Genomic DNA, 23214 nt, shown 5'->3' on the forward strand with positions numbered 1-23214 from the left:
GTAATCCCTCCTATAATGAAAAACCTATTTCTATTTCTGAGGCCTCACTACTCTTCATACTGAAGAGCCTTGTGCCTGTCACACATTTATTGAAGCTTATTGCTCATCTAGGCAGCTGGGCCCAGTTAGTATTTGGAATTATATTTTAAATCGCAATTTTTCTATTATTTATTTTAGGATTCCAAGGCTATGGTGAGAGCATGTCAGTGTTACTCTTGATGCGTCTGCAAAGGCCTAAAAAGCCCCCAAATCAAAATTCTTTTCTATGCAGAGAACTTCCGTGCATATGCGGAAAACCTTTAGTTGCGACAGACACCACGTCACCCACAGGTGCTGAAGACTCCGGCTCCTCCCACGATCCTGGCTTAAGTCTTCCCGCATCGCATTACGGAAACCTTTCCTGGGCCCCTGGCTTCGCCTTCCCCTCTCACTCCATGCTCTTTCCTTTGGCTTTTGAAGATAAATGGATAGCCTCTTCGGATGCCGGGAACAGGGCTGTGAACAGATGGGCTACCACTGCGGCCTCGTCATCCAGTGGGAAAATGAGAACTAGCTTAAGCTAAGTCAGAGGATTATCTGAACTGACCATCGAGTGTGAGCTTCTGTTTATTCTCTAGGCCAGTGGTAAGCAAGTGGGTCTTCCTGGTATGGAAGCCAGTGGAAGCTCTAATTCTTTAGTTATTCATCTGGTCTCCTTCTCTCTTTACATTCCCAGAAAATAAAATATACCATATATACTACAGTCACTCAGAGGAATGCCTTCCCATGTTTTTTCTCTGTGGTGCATGTTTGCTTTTTCTCGCAGTTCTTTCCCTGCCGTTTAGAAGGATTCTTTGCCGTTAGGGTCTGCCTGCCACTTGGCCTAGGTCGTGAGTGCAGATCGGCCCAATTAGGTAGCATTTGCACAATGTGAAGAGTCCCTCCTGTTTTTCTGCAGTTCACACCCAGCCAGTGTTCCTGTCCGAAGCCTTTCTCTGCATTGCCACCAAGACAGACTCCAGACCAGCCCCTCTAAGAACCCCCCTGCTGTACACCGTCCTGCTGAGTGAGTTCTGAACAGCGAGGTGACAAGCCCAGCGCCTATTCCATCCCCCCTTTAGCCAGGTTCGGGGTTTTGTTCTTTTGTTTTGTGAAACTGTGGGAGACGGAGGCTCAGGAGAGGTTCTGGGTGGGGGTGAGGCAGCGGTAGCAGGTGAGGAAGGAAGAGTTACAAAGGGCGCGGGCAAAATGACCAAGGGCACTCAGCAATGATGACAGTTCGGGCTTGGCTTTGCGTGTGATCTCTGGTTTTTCTTTTTTTTTACCCTCTCCTTCGTCATGTTTGGACAGCCTTCTCCCCGGGTGGGGTACATGGCTGGGTGAATAAACCCCTTAGTCATACAAACACGACAGACAATTCTTTTCCTTCCTTCCAGATAAATTCGGCCACAGATATTTCAGTGGGGTCCTCTCCAATTTGCCTCTGACATTCGAACAAGCCATCAGCATTTCACGGCGAGACAGAGAGAACTGCTGGGTCAGCTGACCTTTCCAGGAGGCTTAATTCCTGTCAGTTTTGAAGAGAAGCATAAAATACCATGCAATCAGCATTCACATACTTACAAAAGAAACAGAGATATTCTCTCCCAGACAGGGCCCAGCGTGGTCCGCAGGTGGCCCTTTCACCCCCGTGACCTTCACCGAAAGGACCCAGGTCCGGGTGGGGAAAGACACAGATGGGCAGGCTGGCAAATTTTTTAAAAGCCTGAAATGATCTGTAATGTATACAGGTTCCTTAAAAAAAAATTAAACTCGACAGAGCCAGATAAACCTGGACTTGCTCCCAGGGCACTTCAGGGTAGAACGCGCAGAGGAGAGGAGGGGGAAGACATCCATGTCTGTGCAAAGCGCCAACAAACACTGTTTCCTGGGAGCCAGACCGAGTGCACCCATCGAAACACGCCGTTACAATGTGCACGCATGAAGCAATGTTCCTGGCCCGACCACTCGGGACAGCGCCTGCGGGGGTAGGGCTGCGTGTGGGCGTCGTGTGCAGAGCAGAGGGGCTGACCGCCCTTCCCTGGTGGGCACAGCCCCCCTCCTCCGCCTCACCACCAGCCAGGATGTGGGATGAGAAGACTTCCCTTCAGTCCGAGAGGATCCACGTTCTGTCTTAGACGCAGACTTGCCCGATTAGAATTTAGGAAACTTCTGTGTTTCCCAAACACATCATCAAACCAAACGACGAGAGTTCCTAAACACACTGAATGTGATTGGGAGCTAAAATTGTAGGGTAATCTCCAATGCCCCACCTGACCTTCCTTGACACCATGAAGCTAGGCAAAATGAGGCAAAGAAGGATCTGATACAAAAGAATTCTCCTTCCTCATGGCAACGTTTGACCAAGATTGAAAAGACTCCTGAGGATGCCCTCGCTTGATTAAAAAGACAAACACACTTGCTCCCTGGCTTCCGGGGTCACTCCAAAGCCAACAGATCTGAAAACAAAAAGTGACCTCTAACCCCTAACTTCCAGCGCTCTCCTGGGAACCAACAGGCCCATCCATTCTTTCCATCTCTTACACCCTTGTCAGGAGCAAAGATTGTAGTGGAATTACACGCATTTCAATTAGGCACCACAGAAGACAAACCAACCTTAGTGAGAAATGATTTTGTAGGAGGTATTTTTAGAGGCACCCCCCACTTCATACACTTTATTTGAAATATAGATTGATGTTCAACATTAGATGCATTACTCTCATCTATTAGGCAAGAGCCTGCTGTGTCTATAAATTCAATTTCCTTTATCATGGTGGCTTTCTGGTTTATTTGGATAAATGTTGAGCTGTCCACTGTTATTTATCTAAGTAGCTCATGAGGGAACCAAAGGTTTAACGATGTAGGATGAGGTGGCGAAACAGCACCTCCAAGCAATTCTCAAGGATTGCTTTTCATCTCATTACTCTGGCTGGACTTATTGGTTCAGGAAATTGTGCGGAAGATTTCATGTACTTTGGTATGCTGGGGGTCATTTTTTTAACCATACTCATGGCTTCTAATTGTTGCATGTTTTATCCGGCTTAACACCCGGCATTTCCTAGTTTGTGTTGCTAGTTAACGTTTCTAATTACTCTATTCACAGCTTCTTACACCCTTTCCTTCTTGTCTTAATCTTATTCCACTCTTAGTATTTATTCTTCTTTCTTGGACTCTTCACTCTTCATTACCGTGGTCCCAAGAAGTATAAGATTGCAGGTCTTCTTCCTTTTTTGTTTGGAGTTTTTTTTTTTTTAGTTTTGAAAGTAAATTCAGGAGGAGATGATGCCTTCATTTCACAAAATACAGATGGTAGCAAAATAGGCCCTCGTCTCCTCAAATGCTTATTGCATGATGGTTAGACCCCTCCACATTTCAAGGGGAAGAAAAAATGGATGGCTGACCTTTGATTCATACCAATGAGCTAATAAAAAGCTTTTTGACAGGAAAGGTTCTGCTCCCTGATGGATCTGGGGGGGAAATGAGACTCAGATGCCTTCAATCACTGTGGTGGGCGCCTGATAAGCATCCTGGCCCGGGTCGTTTGCGCAAAACGCCCTGTAACTTGTGCAGGTCTTTCAGCTTTCCTAATCAGTTGTACTATTTTATGGGGCTGCTTATTAGACTCTCGGTCTAGGAAAACATTTCCAGTGGAAATGTCCTAGATTCGGAGACTAGTCAGCGGATTCCAGCCTACAATGTGACCTGCTAATCACTTGCCTAAAGAAAATTTCTTGCCCAATGGAAAAACATAAACTTAATCTAATAAATTTAATAAATATTAAATTAATATAAAATAATTAACATGTAAAATTAACATACAAAGTCACAAGAATTTTTTTTTTCTTTTCGCGGGGAAGAAAGTCTTTAACCCACAATCCTCTCAAGATTCAGGAAGTCTACAAATCTTATTAAAAGGAAGTTTAAACACATGTACTCTAACTTAGCTAATGCCCCAGAAGTCTACGTTTGTAAAATCTGGGGCATCAGGTGGCCTCGAAGCCAGTTTCAAAAAGCCGTCTAATTCCAAGGCACACCGAGCGTCGTGAGAGATGTCATCTTGTTGATGGCCGTCTGACGCATAGAAAGCATTTGGCACACTGCCACTCACCTTTCCCTGGGCAGCGGAAGCAAGTCTAATGCAACCTTCGATAACGTGCCTCTAAAACACTCACGGTGCGATGCAAGTAGGCAAACGGACAGATGTGCATCAGGAGGCAGAGGGCAATGCCCGCGGACGTGCTTTTCTCTTCCGAACATCTGGGTCCCTACGGGAGTGCCGCAGGAGCTTGCGCAGAAATCGTCCTGAAGACGACCTGACGCCACTGAACAGCGCACCCCCCCACCTGCCCCGCCCCGCCCCCAACCCCGCAAGGGAAGAGCCTTCCCTAGAAGCTGCGAAGAGAGTCACGATGGAAGAAATGCAAAGACTGGAGGCAGAGCTCGTCCTCCCTTCCCTCTGTAGCTCTTTGGTCCTTAGGAAAATAAAAGCCTTTGAAAGATGATCCAGATGTGCACCTTATCCATTTCTTTCTCCTTCGAAGGACAGAAGACAGTGTTTTCTTCAGCAAAGCTCTTTTCTTATGAATACATAGTTTGGTAGTGCTATATTCTCGGAAGCCTCCCAGTATTTAGGCATTTATTTAAGGCTAGAAGTTGATAGTATAAAAAAAATAAAGTAAGTGGAACATGCAAGGCATTGCCTTTTTTTAAAAAACAGTAATATTAAATATGTTAATATAGTTGATGGATCATTTGCTCTCCCGATGCTGAGCATCTTATTATGAGACATCAATTTAATACGTGATTTATTGGATGAGAAAAGGGCTCAGGCGAAAGTTCTGGGTGTCTATTCTTAACTGAAAATATGAATTTTCTATAAAAGAATCTGCAATAAAGGACACAGGATGTCTGGTAGCAGCTGACCTTAAGAGGAATGGAAATGTTATAGAAGTTCGTTTGGGGGTCAGGTTTCTGTTGTGTGAGGCTAAGCAGGGCACTGCGGAGCACAAAAGCTTCTGTATGGCTTGTGTACGCAGACCTAATTCACCGTAGAATAGTTCCTTTCTCTATTTGGTGCCTTACAGCGATTGCTTTCATTTCTTAGCACATCCTCATTTACAGAGAAGCAGCCAACACACTTCCAGATTTATGCCATTATTTGCTTCTTCACCTTGAACTCCCAACTAAATCCTGCCACACTTTTGTAGTGTGAGTGCGCAACGGTGGCCGTGGGCCAGGCACAAACGCTCCCGGGTTGCACTCAGAGAGCTCTCTCCATTTCAGGGAACCACAGGTTCCTGCTGGAGGGCTTCGCCGTGATGCTTACACAGCCCCCTAACTTCTCCGTTGCCTCCGTGCTTTCTAACTTGGAAATGCAATTTGGGGACAGAGGCAATTAGAACACCAGGCAACCAGAAACTTCTCTTTATGTGGAGGGGACAAGTGAAACTAGGGACCAGAGGTTCTGAGTGTTTCATAATGCCTTCCAGAAATGGTCCATCTCAGCCCTACCCCTAACCAGCATTGATTAATTCAACAAGTATTTATGGATTGCTTACAAGGTGCCAGGCACTGTTGTGGGGATATAATGACCCAAGCGCCTGGTTTCTATTTCTCACTGGACCTGGCCAAGGTGGTGGCCAAAACAATAGTAACAATAATGCCATTCAGTTGGGCTTCTCTTGTGTGTGAAGAGGAATATAAACAAAGCCGCTTTCAACTGGAGCCGGGGCTGCCCTCCCAGAGGAAGCGCGTGGTCCCTCTCGTGCCTCAAAGCTCTGAATGTTAGGACAGGACTCGATAACCTTGGGACTGGTCCTAAAGCCACACTCTGTGCCCCAAAGAACTCCTTGGAAGGATAACAAGAACACAGAACTTAGGACCATTGGACTGATGACTTCTGGGCGGAGAATTAAAAACATTGTTTAGCATTAGTGTAGCGGTGTTAGCTTATCTGCACCAATAGAGAGTCTTCTTCTATTGACCTCATTGTTCCCCTTCCCTGGCCTGTGTCTCCTCCTCAGAACTCTAGTTGGGCTTCTACTTGAACCAGTGCTTTCTGAATAGACTTTTTTGTAAGTCTCAAATAAATGCTTGCTGCCTTTCACTTTGACCTTCTATTTTTAGGTTTTCAATGGGCTAGGTACTTCCCCATGAAGCTCACTGAAGCTAAGGCTCTAACTTTTTCCATGTGTCTGAAATCAGGGCACACCCCTTACTCAGTGCTGTCTTCCAGCCGGCCAGGCAGCCCACTGGTCTGGCGGGTGACCGAGGGCCCCTCTCGTCACGCGGCTGCCCATTAACCCAGACAGTGTGCCTACCTCCTTCCGAAAACATAAAATAACAACGACAAACACTAAGCAATCATATTTTAATTAATAACCTATTTTCCCCTGGAGAATATATACAGTGACGATACCTCCCATATATGTTGACAGTGGACTGGAAGAAAAGTTGTGTGCATGTATCATTTCAATGACTACTTGAAACATCTTTACCAGGTAGGAATTACCCCCATTTTGGGGGGGATGGGAAACGCAGGTGCAGGGAGATGAAGGAGCAAGCCCACAGTCACATGGCTTTGAAGTATATGTGTCAGAATTTGAACCCAAGTCTCCAGGACACCAAAGCCATAAATGTGCTTCCCATTAATTACATCGAGCTGCTCCTTTTGCAGTGACCGTGGCAGCGAGGCAAGAACCTCTGCAATTTTGTTACAGGTGAAACATAGCCTGAAGTAACACAATGGGGACCCATGGGTCTGGGGAGCAGCGAAGCCATCCAGTGAGAGCAATAGAGTGGGTGGAGAGAGAGAGAGAGTGGGTGTCACAGCCCCCCACGACGCTGCTGGACTGAGCGGCTGCTAGAGAGGCAACTGCTACAGCGCAAGGTCAGACAGAGGTCAAGGGGCAGACAGGCAGAGAGGTGGTGGACGCTCCCCACCCACGCACCCAACGGGGACTGCGTGGGGACACGAAGTCCCGGGTTGGTGGATGGTGCTGCTCCCCCACTTCCTTCTCATGGCTCTTGAGGGATGTGGGGTTGTAGCAAGCACCCACTCCTTCCTCCCTGGGTTCGTATTAAGATGTTGTATAAAATCAGGACAAGAAGAAGTTGCTCCCTCCTTCTCCTCCGCCGGCTGAGCGTGCGCATGAAGCTGGGACAGCCTGTCCAGCCAGCCGCCTTCATTTCTCAGGTATCTTAGCGGGAAAAACAAGGGCACCTCCCCCTGGGGGGGGGGGGACTCGCCTTTTCCGAATGCCACACACGAGACACAAACATTGCTGCGTGACGGCCAGGCGAGGGAGATCCGCCTGGTGACTTCATTTACTTTCTGCAGATCGACAAGCCCTTTGAAATCAGGTGTCCACGCGTGAAATGGCAGTCCCACCGCCTAGGACGCACCGGTGTGTGGGCACCGACCGACGGGCCTTTATTATCTGGTTAAGAGCACATTAGCATATCTATTAGAAAAGAGGCTGCTCCTCACATCCGAACAAATAACAGGACCGGTCCCCTGACCTACCTGTGGGCCGTTCTCGTTTCCTTTGTGTGGCTAACGACGACGAGGTTTGAGCACTGGGGGCCGGGGAGCTGGGCGGAAATGCTATTTGCTGCATGGTTCAGATTTAATCATGAGAATTTTGCCCTTTAGATAATAGGAGGTAAATATATGATTTGGAATCCATAAAGGAGGGAGAGGTTCTGCGTCTCTCGGGACAGACAAGGAGCAGTGAGTCTGCATGAAGGAGCCAATCCACCCCCCCCCACCCCACCCAGGCTGGGGCCGCGCAAAGTCTGCCAGGTGAGCATGCCGTTCTCATCATTTTCTGTCATTTCCTTTGTTTTCCCCAAACCTGCTCGGCTCCGTGAGATGGGAATACACACGCAACCGCGGCTGAGAATGCGGAATTCATCAGCAGGAGTCTCAACATATCAATTTTCAAGGGTAGCAACTTGAAACACATTGTAAGCTTTTAGTTTCCATAGAAAATAATCTCTCATTGTTTGCAAAAAAAAAAAAAACCCAACGAAAACCCTGAAAGCACCCCAAATTACCACACTTTTAACATCCTGACATGTTGATGGCCCACGCTCTTCCCAGATCAAAGCGAGAGTGTCAGAAGACACGGCTGAGCCTCCGACGGAAAACACGGTGTTTCGTATTTGGCAGGAATTATCACGGTGAAAAGAGACAAGGTGACTTTCTAATATATATATATGTGTATTTTAGTTTGGCAGAGATCTGAAGAGCTGAAAACTAATTCAGGATGACACAAAAGCTCTCCTGTTTCTGCCCCTCCCCACTTCCCAAGCACGCGAGGCACTTTTGACAGAAACGCTGTGTGTGTTACGCATTGTTTTTAGCCCACGGTTGACAGGCTGAGTCTCACTGAACCACGGTGTCGACCCTCGCCTTAGAATTTCTGGGACGATCGGGATTTATACAGTGACGTTGCCCATCACACACATCTTTTTTTCTTCCTTGCTGTGGGCCAGCTGTGCAAAAACTCGGGTGCTTTTTAAGAAAACGAGATCTAGTTAACGTTTTCCCAGGACAGGAAAGCGACAGTGTCATTCAATGACCCAGCACGGTGACGACCTGTTGGAGACCCTCGAGGAGAAGGCAGCAGGCCCTGCGGGACCTTAAACTGGCGAGGGCTTTGCACAGGAAGCTGGGGAGACTGAAGGTTGATACAAATGAGTATGTGGAAACATTGTCAGACAAATTCCCCTCCCACCAGGCTGGAGCACCGTTTCAGCATTCTGTCAGGATGGAAACTCTTACCCTATAGAGCGTTTTTAACTACAGGGAAAAGAGGCTTGGTTTTTCTGACTCCGGGTGGGCGGGGTGGGGTGGAGGCAAAAGGGCAGATGTAATTGCTCATTGTGAAATGGGGCCGCAACGTCAGAGAACGCCAATCACCTGTCCCACCTACAACGGACATAGGGTTGGACTCTTAGCCTGTTTGAAAAGTTTTTTTTTTTTTTAAATGAAGGTAAAGACATTCCGAAAAGGTAATCTTTGGGAAAGAGCAGTGACATAATCAGACAGGGACGGCAAACGGTGGCCTGTGGGGCACACCCTGCCTGCCACCTGTTTCTTTAGAGTGTGTACATTGTTTGCAGCACCTGGGCCGATAAGGTATAGTTTTATACTTGACATGGTTGACACACACAAAAAATCAAAAGAATAGTATTGGATGACACATGAAAAGTACGTACAATTCAGATTTTGGGGTGCGTGACGCATATCTTTTGGAACACAACCATGCCCATAGGTGTACGAATTTGTTTGCTTTTGCTTTGCAGCGATTAGCTGTGACAGAGACGGCGTGGCCTGTTCGGCCAGAAATGTTTGTTGTCAGGCTCTTTACAGACAATGCCAGCTGCTGCCCTCGGCAACAAGAGGTGTCTGGGAAGCAGGTTAGGAGACTGGGGAGAAGCTACGGTCTGCGTCCACGGTGTTAGGCGATGACGCAGGGAGAGAAACCTGCTACTCTCTCTTGCTAATGGGGATGGAATGAGGAAAATCGACTCGGAGCTACAGAAAAGGACCGTGCAGGTGTCACACGATGTTTGGAGACTGGCTCACCGTAAACTTTGGGAGAGAGCCATCGGGGCAAAGATGTTAGACTGGAAATCAGGGACCCGAGGGCCTAGTCTCAGCTCTACAACTAACTAGCCTTGTGGCTTCATACGCCCTGGGCCTTGGCATCCACTCCTGCCAGATGCCTGTCACGTGCCAGCTTTAGTTTTTGCCGGAGTGTATGTTGGGACCTGGGGGTATGGTTCAAATTTCATAATTATATGAATGTGCTTCTCATGGAAGAGCTATAGATGGCAACGTTTCTGAGCATTCTTGCTGTGCACACCGCAAGGGTAAAAACACAGCACAGTCGGCATAACGCCGGTGAGAAGCTCGATGTTGCTTCCATGCGTGGTTCAGAAACTTAGGGATGGAGGGGGACTTCTGGTGTTGCCGACACTGCAAGTCCTCGGGCTGCCCAAGGGTGTAAGACAGCTTCTTAAGAGGGAAGTTGTCTTGCCTTCCAGATTCTGCTTCAACTGGTGTTCTCTGGGGACCATTTAGGCCAGGGGCTGAGTGATGTCCTACATGGTCCCAGAGTGGCTCATGCAGCCTCCTCGGACTAATTTGTGCCAGGTGTTTTGTACACTGGGAGAACGCAGCATGGAAGAACTGAACGGGAGAGCATATCATAAGAGAACACTGACCCCAGCAGTGAGATCGGGAACTGGGGGATCTTCCCTGGGCTGGGAAAGGCCCCACCTCTTCCCATTGATTGGCAGGAGGACTGGCGTGATTCTGCTTTGGCTCCCACCCACACGCTGGGTCTATGGCTGAACTCGTCATGGGGCTGAACCTTTCCAGATGACTCACTTTTGGAACGTCTTCTCTTGATGGGCTTGAACATGCAGGAAAGATAATTGGACCCACCGGTCACCGTCCCTGGCAGGCCTGAACCCAGCGCCTGCCCGTAAACGTCCTCGGGCTGATGCTTTAATGTCGGGACCTGTCATGCTCTAGTGGAACACGGAGCCACCTATGAACCCGCGTGGGCGCAGGTCTCAACGCACTGGATCCCTAATAGGAAAGCTTCGGTTTTCAGGCTGCCTCTCTGTCCTCCCCCAGTGGCTTGTTTCTGGGTAGGCGAGACCCGGGGCTGCTCCTGACAGCACTTTTCCCCGTGTTTGCAGTGCACCGTGTACGCCCCTGAAGCTCTGTAATTAATAATATACCGCTTTTCATCTTCAAAGTGATTTATACACATTAATTAATCCTCACCATGCTTCAGAGTTTCTGCACGTAAATAACCATCATGTTCCCATGTTTTATTTAGGAAACCGAGAGCCACAAAGAAAGCGACTTTTTCAAGGCTAAGGAGAACGGGACCTCTGGGGTCAAGATCAGAACTCAAGACCTTGACCCACCCCGACTTCGCTTGCAGACCTACTGCCACCTTTGGAGAGCAGCCACGAGTCGCCCTACGGCTCCACGCTCAGCACCGGGACTGCTGGGTGAACTGGCTCCTGACCTCACTCACCTTGAGTCATCGACGGTTCTTCACTGCTCTACGGTCCAACAACCTTATCTAAAAGCATACGTAACAGGAAATGATGGATTTTAACCTAATCAGCCATCCTGAGGTGCTCGGGCCCAGCTTCCGGCAGCCTCCGGACTGAGGATAAACACGGGTCCTAATCCGTCATTTACATGTTACACCCCCGATTAAAACATTAAACTCTCACTCTACGGTTTCCCCTTTATGTGATGGCCCTACAGAAAGTATTCTGTTTCAACTACCAAGCACAATACAGCACAGTTGCTCGGGGAGTAGCCATCCATCTGTCCCCGGTGACTGGAAGAGGAGGCATGCCCAGGACAGCACTGGCAGAGGCCGGCAGTGCCCACCAGACCAGGAGAACATCAAGCCCAGGAGGGAGCTCACAGACCCTTCTGGAAGTGTCTGACACAAAGCCGAATCATGCAAAGACCCTGAAGGTAATTCAGTTTGCTGCCGCTGAGGCCCCCTGAGCAGCTCTCTGGGGAAGCCCACAGAACTACCTTTAACAACACGGAAACTTCTGCACAAGTCACCGAGGGTGCATCAGGCGCCCTTCGCCCTCACCCCTTGCCCCAGTCAACCCGTTGCTGCCTCCTTCGAGAAACAGGTGCGAGGCAGAAGTGACTTTAAATCAGGGGTGCATGGGGGCCAGACCTCAGTCCCCACAGAGAGCTGGGGTATAGAGCTCAATGGTTTTTGCAAAGTCCCAGGTAAGCGTAAAACCTCTTCCCAGGATGCCCACTTTCTCACTTTTGGCAGGGGGGGCATTCCTGAGAGATGCCACTGGTGGGGAATGTCAAATTTATTCAGTTTAGTTTTCCATATTCAGATGAGCACCGGGATATTGTGGGAGAGAGTGAAAACCTCACATCAGTTTTTGACTCATAACAGTCAGGGCCTAAGAGCCCTGGGGGTGCGTGGCCGCCATCCCTCGCCATCAGACGAGCTTGGTGACGTGGTCTGGGACCCCTGGAGCAGCCCCTCCTGGCAGGCCCCATGTGGCCGCCTGGGAAGGAAGTGTGTGGGCCCCACTCGTGAGGGGGAAAGGGCAGAGTCCGAGGGACCAGGGCTGCTCTGTTCTCCCCTTATTCGGAGGGGTTTCTGCATCAATGTTGGGAGCTGTCTGGAGTTGGCCCCTTTTTGCTGGTGTTTTCTAGGTTTGCTTCGCAACACGGCACAGACAAATTGGGGAAGGCCTATCATCACTGCCCTGAAAGCAAGCCAGAGCCACCAAGCGTTTCAAATAAACTTTAACAAACGTCGCTGCGGCCTCTGCCCGGGCCAGGAGATCTGCCGTTGGCAGGCTCAGCCGATAGAGCGGCAGCAGGGGCGCTCTGCCGGGGCCAGGAGCTGCGCGTGGGCTTTGTGTCCAGCCCAGGATGCTCCTGGGCACGTGGCACCCCGCTCCTCAGCTCTTGGCACGTGCTGCTTTCCACAGTGACACAGCCTACACCCCCCAAGGATGCAAGCCGACATCCTTGGCATGGGAAGAAAGATAGCCCGGCAGCGCTGCCGAGCTGCTACCCTAAGTCATACCCTGAGCTCCCAGCAGCACAGCTGGCACGGGAGGGGGGCCTGACTCAGATCCAGCAGCGTGTGGTGAGAGCCCGGTGAAGGCTCCAGGGACAGAGGCAAAGGAAGGGATGTGGGCACGTCCACCGTGTCTGGGTGACTCGATTCTGCACAGAGGCCTGGCTGGCTGCTCAGGCCCTCCAGGTCCGTTTCTGTTCCACGGCTCGGTAAATAAGCTAGCTGCTCTAGCTTTCCTGCAAATCAAGATGTCCCCGGGCATGCTGATCACCATTCTCACCATTCTTCCCCTTGGTTTTTTGGCAAGTTAACCAACGCTCACGAGTTTCAGCGCCCAGACCTGGGTTAAAATCCAGTGACGGAGAAGACTAGGAGGCTGCTTTGGGGGCAAGGGATGGGTTGGTGGGGACAGCCATTCTCAGCATGTCTCCAAGAAAGAATCCAGCAAGGATGCTTAATTTCACCACCGAGAAACGTCATTTAGGACCACGAAGGGGAAACTCATCAGACTGAAATGGATTTTAGGAGGGGAAGAAAACCACCCACCGTCCATCCCTCATCCTCACGTCCTTCAGCAGCGAACAAGCCAATTGTGCAGACAGCAGGGGGGCCTCGCCCGGAGCTCGCCTCCCCAGCCTCGTCCCAGCCAGGGCGGCGGGCCGGCTGCCCGGACTCACCTATGAAGTACGCCAGCAGGATGGCCAGGAGGAGGGCGGCGGCGATGGCGGACAGGGCGGCGCATTTCCAGCTGCAGTACTTAGACGGCTTCTTCAGCTTGAAGGCCTTCCTGGAGAAGGTATTCCGGGGCAGCAGGCGGGGCGGTGGCGTGTAAACGGTTCCTGAGGTCAGAGGGTATCCTGGAGAGGAGCTGCTGAACAGGGGCGTGCTTCCCGAGGAGGTCTTAAAGAGGAAGTGCCTGCCGGGAGAAGGGAGAGAGTCAGGACCCCCGTGGGTGGCCAAGGAGAGACAGCCGGCCGCGTTTCCCCGCGCGGTGCCTCCCATATTCTGGGACAGTCCTGGCTAACGACCCTGCTCTGCCTGCCATGGATGAAGGGGCGAAATGGTACACTCGATGGCGACACGCGTTAATTCCATAAATGCACTTCATCACAGACTCTCACGTGCTTGTGCCTCTAGATTTTATCTTCCGCAACAATCCTGCAAAGCGTGCAAAGCACATACGAAAACTGAGTTACTGTTTGTTACTCGGAGATGATGACTCGGATGATGGACCGGCGGAAGCGACTGTTTGAAGGCCCTTGAGATACAGTGTCACAATTACTTACGAATCAATAGTATAATATCCCCATTGAAGATAGGAGAGATCAGGCTTGGAGAAGTTAAGCAACTGTCCAAGGACTGAAGTCTCGAACTCTGTCTTAAGCTCAAGTATGCGCTCTTAAGTGTGACCCTAACCTGTCTCTCTTGGGTCTTCTTTCCCGGGCTGTTTCCCCCTCCATCCTGCTTCCTGTCCTGAGACCGCCTCTCTGGGTCATGGGGTCATGGTTCTTTTTTGGAAACGTCTTTGCCCTTGGTGGCTACCGCTATGGTGTGACAGCAGAGTGATGGGGTCTACGGTGGACTCCTACCATTAATGCAGCCCTTCCTCAGGCTCAGGAGACTGTATCTCCAAGGACACTTCAAGGACCCTCAATTCTCTGACCACATCTATTCTCTCCCTTCGGTGTGCCACGTAGGACTCCCCACGCCTTCTTCAACTGATGGCTTGTCTTCCAGAAAGTACATGCTAGTAGACTTTAAAGCATGGATTAAGTAGAACATAGAGTTTTAGCTGTTGAAAGCCAGGGGCTGTGTCTTGTTCAGCCGCTTGTTCATCTCCACGTGCCCAACTCCAAGTTCAGCACGCAGGGGAGAGCCTTGAGTGAGTGAATGAATGAACGAACAAATAATGAATTAACAGAGATCCCTGCTTTGTGATTTTTTTTTACTCAGCTTCAATTCTAAGATTCCGAAATGTTTTACAGGTATTTCCTTTCTCTCTGAGTCTTCAGAAGGTGCAACTGTGTTTACGGACCACCTACTATGTGTCCGTTACAATGCTAAATGTTTTCCTCGCCCCTGAGCCTCACACATCAGCCCTGTGAGGCAGGTACTATTGTCCCCACCGTTTTACAGATGAGAAGATGGAAGCTCAGAGGTAGCTGGCCGGGTCAGTAAGGTTCAAACTCCCACCTGCCTGACTCTAAGGGCTCTGACTGGACCTACACTCCACACGGCCCCTGTACACTGGGGCGGGGCGGGGAGGAGCACCCCAGCAGGGCTCCAGGGCAGCACCCTGATCGTTACAAATGTTTGCATCTTGGCTGCTTCTAGGCAAAACCTTGCAAGTATTTTAATCCTTGACAAAGATCAAACAAGCCTGATATGACTAACAATCATGTCAGAAAATGAGTATCTGATTAGTGAATTATTTAACGTAGCTAACATTAAAATAAACAATGGATATTTAAACTTTATTTGTACTGTGTTTGATGACCTGAATAAAGCCAAGAGGCTGGATTCCATCAAGAAAGGCTTTGTATTTCTTTGTGCAATGGCTCTCTTTGAATGCTCCAGGTTAAACAGTGTCTTGAGCGGGAGGAGGCCGTGGGCGTGGTACTTAAAAGCAGAACTCCGCAGCAAAACACACCTGGCTTGGAGTCCTGGCAGGGCCTTTCCTGGACAGGGAAGCCCGTGGAAGTTTCCTAACGCCGCTCCTGTGAGCCTCTACCGCCTCCTCTCTACCACGGAGAGGAGGACAGCACAGGTGCCGTGGATTCCCTGACATCATGTAGGAAGAGCATTTAACGAGGGTGCGCCTCAGGGTAAGAGTGCAGTGCGTTATGAGTAACGTTTATTGTCGACTCCTCCGAGCAACAGAAGGAGCCCGAGACAGGGGTTTTAATTTGAAGCTTGACAAATGTCAAACACACATCTGAAGAGTTCTCTAAGCCACTAACTAATAGCCCACTGCCTTGTAATTAAGTCAGAATGGGCACACGCCTAAAAGCCAGGTGACGGGGGCAGGCATGGGATTTGCTTTAGAACTACTTCAAATTTACTTTTTGGACAGTTTTCCAAGAGTGGGCCATGAAAATAGGAAATCAAACCAAACCGAAGGAATATAAAGACATGGTAAATTGTCGTTAAGGAGTGTTTAAAAATGTCTGAACCCTTGTCGTCACTCCCACAGAGATCTCCACCAGCCCATGGCTTCAGCCATCACCCACGGGACTGGAGTCTCCAAAGCTCCATCTGAAGTCCAATGTCTTCCCTGAGGCCCAGCCCACATTCCCGTGGGGCCCTGGGGCATCTCTGATGACACTCCATGGCTGCACTGAACACGTTACAATGAACCCCAGACTCTTTCTTCCCCTCCTCATACACATGCCCTCTGAACGCATGTCAGTCCCAGCTGTCTGATAGATAAACTGTAGTGATTCTCCCTTCCTTCCTTTCCCTCACCTTCTCCCCCTACCATGAGTTAAAGAATCCCATCCATTTCATTTCTGAAAACCTCTCCCACCTACCCTGCCCATCAGCCCTCCTGCCGCTTTCCTTCCCAAGGTGCAAGGGCCACCACGCCCTGGCGGAGGAATCCCTGCCGACCCTCCAGTGCCTGAAAGAGGAAACCCGAATTTCAGTAGGGGCCCAGACTCCTCCTTACCACCACTGCCCAACGTTTTTATCCTCCGCTCTCACCGTGTGTCCCTGGCTCCCATGAACTCTGCACTTCAGCTACATCAAAAGGTGCATCTTCCCGTAACCAGCCGGCTGGGGCTGCCCCGCCTCTGGGAATCACATAATACGTGATGCTCTCTGCAAGGGCCCTTCCTGTCCTTCCTGTCCCCCACCCCCCAGCCTACTCCTGGTCACCTTCCGACCACCTACCTGGAAAACCTATGCCAACATCCCCCCACCCCACCACTGTGTGCTCAAGAATCTCCTTATACACTGGGTATAATGTATATACACTAAGTATAGTGCATACATACACACACACGTGTGTGTGTGTGTGTAATCTTAATAATTAAAGTATCTGCCCCAAATCAAACTCTGAAATCCTTGACACTCGATACTGGTAGCTATTAACTCTCAGTATCTCCAGACCTTACACTTCAGCACCTGAACACCAGCCATATTTGTGGACAGAATCAGTACATTAGAAACAGGAACATTTTAGCCACATGAGAGAAATCACAAGATGGTTAGGAAATTTAAATTGGCGTTTATATTATTTTAAATGCAGTCATCTATAAGAATAGGAGGAAATGGCTATTATTTCTTTCATATGGGAGTGTGTCATGAGATCCCAAAAGTGTCTATGGTCCCAATACGGTCTATTTTCCATACTTCCTCCTAAAAGGGAAGTCAGGTGAGCATACGTCATCACCCCACCCCTTCCTCGAACAAACAAAGAAATACATAAATCCTTCCAATAACTCTTAGAACGCATTCAGAAGCCCTTCCCGTGGCCTGCAAGGCCCCGTGTGACCTGCTCTCTGGCCACCTCTGCAACCGCATCTTCTACCCCTTTCCCCTCCGCCAGTCACACCGTCCCCTTCCTCTTCTTCATAGCGCGTCCAGCACATCCCTGCCTCAGGGCCTTTGCACTCGCTGTTCCCGCTGCCTGGAAACACCGGCCTGACTCATTTCTCCGCCTCCTTGCACCGCTGCTCCAGGGACGCTTCTCCAGAGAGACCCCCCCTGGCCTGCCTTGCTCCTTTCTCTGTCACTCTCCATCTCATTATAGCTGCTTTATTTCCTTCCTCACATATGTATTGGTGCATTATTTATCGTCGGCATCTGTCACTTGCAACTGAATTTCTATGAAGTTAAAAATAATCAGGCATTTTGTCTGATTTGTTCAGTGCTGGATCTTAACCTCTAGAACAGAGCCTGGTACATTGTGGGCATTCAACAGATCTTTGTTACATGAGTGACCTACAGCCGCTCCCAGGCCGAAGTCATAAATACTAAAAGGACAAGACAGTGCACATTTTTTATTTTAAAACAGGGATTCCTTCTGCCATGCAGGTGGACGGGTTTGCACATGCGCACACAGGCCAGTGTCTGCATTTATGCAGAAGGGGCCAGATCCCTCTGCAGAAATACTTTTCATCACGGCGTTGGCCCTGTCTCAGGCTGCTCACGGCTGTCACAGCGTCTCTGGTAGTCACAGCTAAAGGAAACTCACTTAGTTATCACATCTCTTCCTTCTAGTTTCCGGTGCTTAAAATTATTACACAAAAGTACCAACGATAGGTAGGCCCCCGTTTCTCACACAAGCTAGTCACAACACTCTGGTGTTACAACTCTCGAGAAGATCCGACAAAGAAATGATAAAAAAGGAGAAAGGTTCTAAAGAGAGATCTTCAGCTTGTGTCCCCTAAATACCTGCTTTAGCATTCCTTGAGTGCTCTCTTAGAAAAGAACAAATTCCACCCTGGCCGGTGTGGCTCAGTTGTTTGGGTGTTGGCCCACACATCGAATGGTTGTGGGTTTGGTCGCTGGTCGGGGCGCATGCAAGAGGCAACCAATTGATGTTTCTGTCCCTCTCTTTCTCCCTTCCTCCTCCCTGCCATCAATGAAAAGAAAATAAAAGAAAAAAATTTTTTAAAAAAGAAAAGTACAAATTCCTGTTTCCATCCAGACTGAGGCATGGGGGCCGGGGGTGTGCCCACTAAGAAGCTCCCTAGGGGACCGAGTGTACGTGGAAGTTTAAGGAACTCGAGCCTCACCGTTTTTGCACCTTTCAAACGTGTATAACGTAGAGAAAACACAGTAGGTGGTCAGTGGATATATTCTTTGAATCCTGATGTTTTTAGGGGTGAAGTGTCATAAAGTCGACAACTTACTCCCAAATGGTTCAGCAACAAGATCTTCCTTTAGACCCCTCTGTGTACAGCCAGGTAAGGCAAGAGTGGCCAAATGACAGCCAAATCGTTGAGACTAGGCGCTTATTCTTAGGTTGGACTATTCTCCCAACTTTTCTGAATGTTTGAAAATTTCATAATTACAAGTGGAAAAAAATGCAAGTTCTGATTCGCCCAAGGATTGCCCTCACCTGCTGCAGGAGAGATGATGAATGTCATGGAGTGAGACCCACAGGTCTGGCCTGGCCAGACGGTCACCGGGAGGACCGAGAAAGGGTAGAGAGGCCTCGGGTTTTGCCCTGAACTGGCTATCAAGACAGCGTTTCCCCCCGGGGGGCCTGCTCAGGACGCTCTGATGCAGCATTCGTGGTGCCCGGGCTGAACCCCTCCCCGGTGGCTGGCCGTGGAAGCGGCTCAGCTCGCGACTCCGGGCGTCAGCAGAAATGTGTAGCTTCCACATGCACTTGACATTTTTCAAGCACAACTCAATTGCTCTCAGAATCGGCCACTTGTGTCTCGGAGAGGAAAGGCAAATGAGGGGCCCCCAAAGTGCTGTCCTTGGAGTTTGCCAACACTCGAAGGGAGAGAGAAAACCAGCCCTCGGTGGCTCACACAAGACAGCAGGGCAGCCTGCACGCATCTCTCCTGGCCACGCGGGCTCGCGGGCTCTCGGGCTCCGACCCCGGCCCGCAGCGTCCTCCCTGGGGCAGGGCAGGGGCTGCGACTGGCCGGTGAGTTGAGTGGTCGGTCTAAGGAAGGATGGCCCTTCTAGGCGCTCAGCCCTGTTTCCTCGATCCCAGTGAGTTCTGAAGAGGACAGTGATCATCGCTTCACCTGACAATGTCAGTCTTTGGGGTAAATGTCACCCCTTTTCTCATACGAAAACCAACCACTTATTAGAAACCGAGGGAGCGCACACCTAGCAGCCATTCTCAAAGGCTTTTGCGAGACAGCAAAGATGTGCAGTTGAGGCAGAATCTTGGCAAACCAGCCTTTGCTTTCAGATTGGCTTAGAAAGTTAGGGGTGTACATGTTCTCTGGTTAAACGACCATGGGAGATTTGAACACGAAGTCCAGCAAACAGGAAGCTCATGCGCAGCATCCACGCAAGCAGGGCCCCATCGGCGCAAAGCGCTGTGGTTTTTTATTTCGTCCTGAGCATACAGGGGAGCCTGCCTCACCTTGAGTGGAAGCTTTCAGCGTGGAGATTGGTTCAACGCCCTGACATCCCAACAAAAGGTTTCTCTGCTTCTTTTAAGGATCAATCATGAGGAAACTCACTCATTAACCTCAAAACCTACCAGAGAAAGAAACAAGCACCTCCTATCCCTTATGCAAAGGGTCCTTTGCAGCCGGTAGGATCCTAGGAGGGAAACCCTAGCAAGCCCTCGAAGGAGAAATGTGCTACACAAGTAATCGTACTGCCGCTGCTCCAAAGGTCACGTTTGGTGGTTTCTTTCTTCTCTTTCTCCCCCCTTCTCTCTCTATCGGCACCTACCTATCTCATCCCAGTTCCCGACTCAGCTAACCAGGACAACTAGTGACCGGCAGTATCCAGAGAGGCCTCTTTTGCTCATGACGTCAGCAGCGGCAAACGTTCCCGCTGAACCTGAACAGAAGTCCCACGTGGCCCCGACGCAGCACTCTGTGCAAAGAGCTGCTCTGGCTATCAGGGAAACCTGGTTGTCATTCTCCCGAGAAAAGTGACCTCCCTAGTAAGTAAACTCACAGTAAATAAACTCACAGCAGCGGATGAAAATGTTGACACCGACAGCCCATTAACCCCTAAAAGATTTTTAATATCATACATGCCGTTGCTGAAATTTGATTAAAAAACCAGAGATGGGATAGAGGCCAAAGTCCGCCGGGTGTGGGGGCGGGGTGACGGGGAGGGAGACCAGGTGTGTGCTTGTCCAGGTGCAGTTTTGTCCCCGTCTCACCAGTGCTGGCCCTGCCCTTTGAAGCAGCAGGTTTATCGTTGCTAAAGGAGTAAGTTTCATACAGAGGCAGCCTATAAAAGGTACTGTGGCGTGTCAAGTTGCCGTAATTAGGTTCTCAGGAGTTATAATGAAACATTTAGCTGGAGAGAGGTTAAACAACCAGCACCCTTTCTGGCATCTTTATTGTACTCGCCAACACGAGGAGGAAGGGTGTTGACAGAGGGGACACTGCGGGGGTGGGTTCCTGAGAGAGGGGCAGGCAGAGAGAGGGAGAGACACACACATGCAGGATGCGGGAAGAGGAAGAGGAAGAGGAAGAGGGAGAGGGAGGGGAGCGTCCAGGATGAGACAGGGAAAGCTCGGGGAGCAACGAGGACGGTGGCCTCGGGCCCTGAGCTGCTCAGCCACTGCTTGACCAGCAAACTCAGTAATCAGTGAAGGGTTCTGCCTTTTCTTCCCTGTTTGCAAAGGTGAAATGCATACATTATTTTAAAAAAAATCAAGTAGGTAAATTTAAAAAAAAACCCCGAAAGCAAAAGTCTTCCACACTTTTGAGACATGGACTGGGAAACATGTGATGTTTCGAGGCAGACTTTCTCCCCCCTCAACACACAGGGTCTGGCACCAATCACACCCCTTGTTTATTGCAGAATCTTTTACGACAAAATCATAAGCATGTCATTCTGTAACACAACAATGTCACACTCAAGCACGCCATATGACGTTTTAGGTGAAATGTTCAAATTAAAGCTATAAATGAGTACACCCATATTATTACCCTACCAACCACCCTTCAAGCAGGTGTTACTTCGTCCAGATCCTGTATAAACATCCCTGTATTGCTGTTCTTCTTCATTTAATTATGTGTGAAGCCAGTGACATCAGACCAAAGAGGCGCTATGAAGCCTACAGTGTCTGGATGTGGACAGCCAGGGTTTGGATCCTGGCTCCTATCCTTATTGCTGTGTGGCCTCTGGTAAGTGGCTTAACCTCTCTGGGTCCCGGTGGCTTTGTTTGTAAGGTGAGAGAATGCTAGTGTCTACTCTACGGGTTCGTTAAGAGGCCTGGTGAATTTATTTACAGGAAATGCTCCACATTCAGCTTGACGGCCAGCAAACGGTCAATGAAGGCAGCTATTAATCAGCTGAAGGCAGGCGCCCCGTGCATTTTGCTCTGTACCGGGTCTCCTTGACCTAGCACGCTGCCCAGCTCATTTAAACTCTTCGTCAAGTGAATGAGTTGCTCTAATTAGCACAGCGACTAGAGCCTTGCAGGCACCCCCACCCCTCAAAAGTAATTTTATTAGGAAGGGAAGGGATTGAGCATATTACTAATGCGCTTGTTCTCCGCTCCCAGCTGGGAATTTATGCTTGGGTTGAGACGTGAACTGTTGCTTTTAAAATAAAACTTAAAAAAATGTTTTTCAAAAAATTGCTACTTCCCAACTTCGAAAAAGCCAATAACCCAATTAGTATAATTAAAAGCCCATTTCATATCATGAGTCCCTAAGCTTACCCAAAGTAATTTTGATTCAGGGAAAAATAGGCTTTCAAGGTTTCTGATCCCTGAACCTTTTGGGTCACAGGGGACATCACTACATTTGCATATGTCGTGAACAACAGGAAAATCCTCTCTTTTGCCCTCTTCAAAATTTGCAGTCATACCAAAAATACTCACAGCTGGAATAATTAGCGACTCAGTTTATTGCCTTCCGTTTTTCTAAATAGAAGCTTCAACTCTTGATATTTAAATAGTGTCACGCTGTGATATCACATAGCATTTTTCATGGTAAAACTGCCCCCCCCTCCCCGCTCAAGAAATGAGATAGTGCTCAGTGTGACAGGCGAGGCCTCTGGGGGTCAGTAAAGAAACCTGGGGTTGTGAGCTAATCCACTCCGGAGGCTTTGGGATGGAATGAGGAGTCTGTCCACTGCCCCCTACCCCCACTGCCCGCCCCCACCTCCTGGTGGTGTTAACTTGTTGACTTTTCTCGAGTTAATTGGTGAGCGCCTTGATGTAGTAGAGGGGGAAAAAAAAACCCCACAAAGACTTCTGACTTTGACTTCAAACTTGACCTTGACTTTACGTACGCTATAACATGGGAGTCTGGAGACAGCCATCTGCAGTGGACTGGCACTGGTGTGCCCTGGCAGCCAGAGACAGATGAAGAGGGAACGCACACCATCAGACACAATCAGCAAGGAGGATGGTTCTCCCATCGTGTTCGCTGCCTGCATCCTTCAGAGGCAAAGGGTTTTCAAGCTGCACAGAGCAGCTTGACCCTAAGGGGACCCCCTAAGGGGTCCGTCCCTTTATCACACTCTGCTTCGTGCCATTACATTCGTCCTGTGCGTTTGCCTTGTCTCTCCAAATTACAAGCTTCCCAAAGGCAGGTCCTGTGTCTTCTGCTTCCTAGGAGTTTAGCCTGGTCTGAGTAGGTGCTCACAAATGCCTGCTGAGGGAACTCACTAAGGATGCACGGTGGAAAATGGACAGGCTTTGGGCTGAGGCACGTCTGGATTCCAGTCTCAACTCCACCGGGAGCCACGTGATGCCGCGGAAGACAATCTCCCTGGGCCACAGAGGCCGCCACTAAAAACCGGGCAATGGACAACGTCTGCGTTACAGAAGCGTGGGAGGGAGGGGCTGGAAGAGATAATGAGTACGGTCTGTGAGCACAGGAGCTGGCACACAGGGCGTGTTTAACACACACGTGTGCAGCGTGTTCCCCCATGTCCTCGGGAAGAACACAACACAGTTAAA

At 49.6% G+C, this 23214-nt stretch overlaps 1 protein-coding gene across 1 annotated transcript in view; it reads right to left on the reverse strand.

The window, feature by feature from the left end:
- TENM2 (teneurin transmembrane protein 2) overlaps nucleotides 1-23214 on the reverse strand; it is an 842102-nt gene that overhangs the window by 222148 nt on the left and 596740 nt on the right. Inside the window, exon 5 of the mRNA XM_045827298.1 lies at nucleotides 13313-13551. Coding sequence (XP_045683254.1) covers nucleotides 13313-13551 — 239 coding nt within the window. The remainder of the gene's footprint in view (nucleotides 1-13312; nucleotides 13552-23214) is intronic.

This window comes from Phyllostomus hastatus, unplaced genomic scaffold (assembly GCF_019186645.2).
Source record: "Phyllostomus hastatus isolate PE091 unplaced genomic scaffold, TTU_PhHast_1.1 phas_contig_150, whole genome shotgun sequence".
Lineage (NCBI taxonomy): Eukaryota > Metazoa > Chordata > Mammalia > Chiroptera > Phyllostomidae > Phyllostomus > Phyllostomus hastatus.